General features: G+C 49.8%; 2 protein-coding genes across 2 annotated transcripts; one reads left to right on the top strand and one right to left on the bottom strand.

The window, feature by feature from the left end:
- Positions 1-4,546, top strand: PHATRDRAFT_34031 (predicted protein; the record flags this gene model as incomplete). Its single annotated transcript, XM_002178569.1, has 4 exons — positions 1-987; positions 1,060-3,047; positions 3,506-3,625; positions 3,787-4,546. The coding sequence occupies 4 exons, from the start codon at positions 1-3 to the stop codon at positions 4,544-4,546; spliced, it is 3,855 nt and encodes a 1,284-aa protein (XP_002178605.1).
- Positions 4,547-5,087: 541 nt separating this feature from the next.
- On the bottom strand, positions 5,088-5,564 carry PHATRDRAFT_6635 (predicted protein; the record flags this gene model as incomplete). The annotated part of the gene is made up of 1 exon (XM_002178293.1): positions 5,088-5,564. A coding segment is annotated over one exon (477 nt), but the record flags the coding sequence as incomplete, so codon positions are not given.
- Between the last annotated feature and the right edge of the window lie 436 nt (positions 5,565-6,000).

The raw sequence follows: 6,000 nt of genomic DNA, 5'->3' as shown, positions 1-6,000 counted from the left end.
ATGACCACCAAGTCTACTCCCAAAGACCTCATTGACTCGTTTCCGCACAGCAAACTCACCCCGATTGCTACCGCGACAACCGAACCCGATTACTTGTCGCTCCATCAGCTTCAGTATGAAATCAACGACAATGCGGAGACCCTTTCCTCCACTCTTGGAGATGGCCAACACGGTCACCTTTTTCTCGTAATTTCCGAAACCGAGTACCTCGAAATGACCGACGGCATTCCATGCATTCCTCCTGTGCAACCGCCTTTCGACCCAGTTCACGCTGCCAACGCCACAGCCCCTCAAATTGTCGAAGCGAACCGCCAGAACGACAAACGACAAAAGCTGTTTGACCTCTATCACAACGCCATTAAAGCGTTTCGCAATCAACTCCTTGAAGCCATTCCCATTGAATACATCAAATCTCTCGGTCATCCTACACGAGGCTTTAACAAAGTCTCTCCCCTCGAAATCCTTTCTCATCTCTGGGAAACTTTTGGTAAAATTCAGGCTTCGGATCTCATCGCCAACGACGAACGCATGAAAGCCGCCTGGCATCCACCAACGCCTATCCAGCAACTCTTCCAGCAGCTTGAAAAAGGCAATCAGTTTATCATCGCGTCTGGCCAAGTCATGGACGAACGTATTATCGCTCGCATCGGCTACCAGATCATCGAAAAAACCGGACTCTTTGATCTTGCTTCTCGCGACTGGCGTTATAAAGATGAAGCCGATAAAACTTTGGCAAATTTCAAAAAACATTTCCAGAAGGCCAACAAGGATCTCGCCGTCACCGCCACCAGCAGCTCTGCGGGTTACCACACCGCAAATCAGAGTACTGTCACCAAGGGAAAATCGTATTGCTGGACCCACGGCATCGTTCACAACACAAAGCACACCAGTGCGACATGTGAAAAACAGGCCCCGGGGCACAAAACCGGCGCTACATTGCATGACAAACAAGGCGGGTCGACTAAGACCTATCAATACACGCCACCGGTGCCCAAATAGGAAAGAGGGACGGCCAAACTGTTGAGTGTGCCGCTGAATACTTATCATAACAAAAATAAGTCTTCAGTTGCACCAAACACTCCTCCGTTAGCTTCCTCCCCGCCATTTTTCCCTCCCGACGCCATTGCAGACACTGGCTGTACCGGACATTTTTTGAGCACCAACATTGCTCACATACATTGCCAACCGACGGTCCCCGGCATCAACGTGGTCCTCCCTGATGGTCGCACAATCACTTCGAGTCATATCACCGAACTCAACATTCCCTCGCTTCCTCCGGCAGCTCGTACCGCCCATATCTTTCCCGGTCTCTCGAATGGATCCCTCATTTCCATTGGCCAACTTTGTGACCACGGCTGTACCGCCACGTTCACATCTGACACAGTCCGCATTGAGCTCAATAACACTGTCGTTCTCCGCGGCGGCCGTTCTCCTTACACCCGATTGTGGACCCTCGACTCCCCTGTAACGCCCAATCCGCCCGCCACTGAATTGCATGCGCCTGTGCACGACAAAAATTTTGCGAATCACCTCGGAGACCACTCAGGGACCCTTGCCGACCGCATTGCCTTTGTTCATGCATCCTTATTCTCACCACAACTTTCAACATGGTGCAAGGCCATTGACGAAGGCCACCTCACAACCTTTCCGGACATCACGTCTGCACAGGTAAAACGGCACCCCCCCCAGTCCGTCCCTATGGTCAAGGGACACCTTGACCAGCAACGGTCCAACCTACGCTCAACCAAGCCCAAGGTCACCCTGTCTGCCTCTGTTGATCCTGACGACATCAATTTCGACACCAATCCCGTCGTACAAGACCCTCCAGCCGCCAGGACGCAGTTTTTGTACGCCGATTTCGCCGAAGTCACCGGAAAAATTTTTACTGACCCTACCGGCCGCTTTGTTACCACTTCAAGCTCCGGCAATGCATACATGCTAGTGGTTTATGACTACAATAGCAATTTTATTCATGTCGAAGCCATGAAGAACCGCACCGGTCCCGAGATTTTGAGCGCCTACAAGCGTGCTCACGCCATGCTATCCTCCAAAGGTTTGCGCCCCCAACTCCAACGCTTAGACAACGAAGCCTCCACTGCGTTACAACAATTCATGTCCTCTGTTGACATTGATTTTCAATTAGCTCCTCCGCACGTGCACCGTCGGAACGCCGCCGAACGGGCAATCCGCACGTTCAAAAACCACTTCATTGCAGGTTTGTGCAGCACCGACAAGAACTTTCCGCTTCACCTTTGGGATCGCTTACTCCCACAAGCCATCATGACTCTCAACCTTCTTCGAGGGTCTCGTATCAACCCAAATCTGTCGTCCTGGGCCCAACTCCATGGCTTGTTCGACTACAATCGTACCCCTTTGGCTCCCCCGGGCATCCACGTACTTGTACACGAAAAACCGACAATTCGCAGAACTTGGGCCCCCCACGCAGCCGACGGCTGGTACGTTGGTCCCGCCATGAACCATTACCAATGTTATCGCGTCTGGATCAAGGAGACCACCAGCGAACGCATTTCTGACACTCTGACATGGTTTCCCAGCCAAGTCAAAATGCCCAGCACCTCGTCTCGCGACACAATTGTCGCTGCTGCTCACGATCTTGCCCATGCTCTGGCACATCCATCTCCCGCGTCCCCCTTGTCGCCTCTTTTGGTCCACGAACGCGAAGCCCTCTCGCAACTTTCAGATATTTTTTCGAAAGCCGCTAACCCAGTTGACTCGTCCCTCCCAGTTGCTCCCACGGCAACCCTAAGTCCGCCAACTGCATCGACTTCTTCACCTCGTCAAGTCCGCTTCCGAGACCCGGTCACTGAATCACTTCCGAGGGTGCCGACCACCACAGCCGCCCCTCCGCAGTCACTTCCGAGGGTGCCTCCCCCAAACTCCGAGGCCGAGACATACAAGCTTGTCACCTGCAACCCTCGCCAAGCACGTCGTAGGGCCGCTCGAAAACTGAAAGAAAAAATTTCCGCTTCAACATCCGTTGTTCCTACCCAAGCAACACCTGCACCCGTCGTACCTTCTCCCGACAAGTAATCGGGTTTGGTTGTCGCGGTAGCAATCGGGGTGAGTTTGCTGTGCGGAAACGAGTCAATGAGGTCTTTGGGAGTAGACTTGGTGGTCATGATGACGAAAGTGATCGGATCTTTCGGATGTGGTTTTGTTGGCCTTGCAGGTTAGACTGGAACTTGTTTGGCAGACAACAGAGGAGAGGACGAGATGTCGTCGTGTGCGATAGGTGATATCGTGAGGAAATTGGAAAATTGACAATCTTATTAGTTCTATTGATGAGCTCTACAAACGCAAGAACGCGAATGATGGAAATCGATGAACTAATAAGATTTATGACTAGTTTGAGAATCGTGATTGAGTTTGTATGATGCAGCTGAATCGCCAATGACTGTTTCATATGGCGATGACTTGTTTGAAATGTAAACGGGAAGACTAGAACGTTCGTAGGACGTTAAAGCTCTGTATGTAACCGTGATAGGTTCTTTGGTACTATCAATCTTGTCACAACGGATTGGGAAAGTATCAGTCTTGTCACAACGGATTGGGAAAGATTTAGTAGGCCCAATGGAATTATCAACACAAAGTTCCGTCCTTTACGGTATGTTAATCCAACAGAAAGACTGCTGAAAGGGTCATTCTGATCCTGTCAAGGGTCTTTTTTCCGAAGACACAATTTCCATCAAACTTCTCCTCTTTTCTCATTATCAACGCAAACGTAAACCCTGGGACCTTCTGACCGTGTTGATTCTCCCGTACTAGCCGACCACTTTGCAACTGCAAGAAACCTCCGCAGCTGTCTTTGAGCATCGGTGAAATCATGACAGCTTCTTGCTTTTCGTTTTTTATGCTATTCTTCCTATCAACTGTCGACACAGTGGAAGGCGAGGCGATTGTAACAACTCGAGGTGCCGATCGCGAGCTAGCATTGGTAGGTGCTACCTGTGCAGATGTTATAAAAGAAATACGCTCCCCACGGTTCAATAGATGTACGTGCAGTCTTGCCGGTAGCACAGGGGGTGCAACGGTGAATGCTACATGCCGAGGTTGCTCCGAAGTATGCATCCTTGGAGCTTGTGGATCGGGATATGACCAGGTCTCTTACGAGTTCGAGACCGACGGAAGTGCTACCGGAGAAAGACGACAGTGCTTCGAGTACGTCTCAGGGGTGAACGGTACGATTTGTCGAATCGAAAACCGCTTGAGAACCTCGTGTGCGATTACATTGGACAATGAAGCATGCAGCTCATGTGAAATGCGCGATTGTGGCGAGAATGCCAATGGTAGCCAGTTGCCTAGGCAGGCATTCGCAAACTGTACAAATCTCTTGGGAGGGGATTTTTTTGACTTTTGTGAACCTGTTACCGTCTCCGACACGTCATCAGCGTTCATAGCGATGGACTCCACTTTTGCGGAGGACATTGACGAATGCAACAGCGGCAGCACAGCACATAAGCTATACTTCAACGCATTAGGATCCCTCTCTATGGTTTCGGCTTGGCTCATATTGCAAACGCAATAACATTCTTATGACACAGCGCGCAAATGGAAATTCTAAGTCACTGCCAGCTTTTAAATCTAGTTTGGACAGTTTAGCATTAGCCAGCCAAGTTGCAGTTCTCTCAAGGTGAACCCTGAGCATCAGTGATACGTCGGCCACGATCCCTGATGCTCAACAAGTGTTGACTATCATCTTAGAGAGATACAAGATAGGAACGATTAATGGTACTTGGACAATATGTGTCTCGTCGTGACTACGATATATTGCAAGATCGCGTCGGATCGTCGGATCCGCAGGCCAAAAGACTTCCAGCACAACCTAATCTGGGCCTTTTTGTCGTTTTTGTACTCTCCAGGATGTCATTGTCTTCAGCCGTGGTAATATCCTTGTAGCTCTCGTTCGTATCCTTCATTTTAGATGATGCTATGGGAGTTTCCATTTCGATTGAAGAAATTCTCGTGAAATTGGGGGGTGATCCTGGTCGACTCCTGTTTGTAGCAGCTCCCAACGTAACTGACAATGGAATTGCCATTCCCTTTTCAGATTTTTGTTGCCATGTCAATACACGCTCCGCCGTTAACTGAAATAGTTCCGAGACGCCTTCGTTATCTTTCGCGGATGTATGAACATACAGGGCACCAACGCTATCCGCCAAGCTCTGAGCCTCTTCCGGTAAACCAGGAACAGGTTCTAAATCTCCTTTGCATGCTGCAATTGCCAACACTATTTGTCCAGTACTCTCCTGCACTTCCTTCAACCAGCCACGCAGTCGCACCAGCGAACACGGATTACTGATATCGTAGCACAATACTGCGGCGGCTGCATTTTTGTAATAGGTTTGGGCTAGTTTGTGGAACTGCTCCTTTCCCGCCGTATCCCACAATAGCATTTTGCAAGTTATGCTATTTACTGTAAGTCGTTTGGTAAGGAAGAAAGCCCCGATGGTGCTCGAACGACCCTCTTCTCTGTAGTAGCCTTCGGCAAATCTTAGTACGAGACATGTTTTTCCCGTGTTTGTATCACCTAGCATCACGACCTTATCGACCAAAGCAAAGCTGCGTTAACATCTGGAGTGACGCAAGGCCAGCGTCTACGCGTGCGGCGGCAAACAATGGCAAGGAACAGGAATCTGCTGTTGCCTGATCACTTACCTTGAATTCAGCCTGAGGTATTTCTACATGAGGCATGTCGAAGAACCCTTATCGGGGACTAGCAAACGCTGCGTCCTGTCAACGACAAGATCAGTTGGCTACCTCGCCTTCGCTTTGACTATTGCCATAAACAACCTCTGCAGAGTGTTCGTCCACGGGCAAAGCTGATGTTCACTGTCAGCATGCAGTGGCGAATTTTTCAAACTGCAAGTCTCCAAAAGACCTTCGATGTCAGCCTCGCACGTTGATTAGACGTTATAATTCGAAAAAAGCAGCAAGTAACCAAATTCAACGGAATGATCCGGGTTTCTCATGGACTGGTTT

The sequence above is a fragment of the Phaeodactylum tricornutum genome, chromosome 4, assembly GCF_000150955.2.
Source record: "Phaeodactylum tricornutum CCAP 1055/1 chromosome 4, whole genome shotgun sequence".
NCBI classification, from domain to species: Eukaryota; Bacillariophyta; class Bacillariophyceae; order Surirellales; family Neidiaceae; genus Phaeodactylum; species Phaeodactylum tricornutum.
This window is presented reverse-complemented; position numbering and strand designations above follow the sequence as displayed.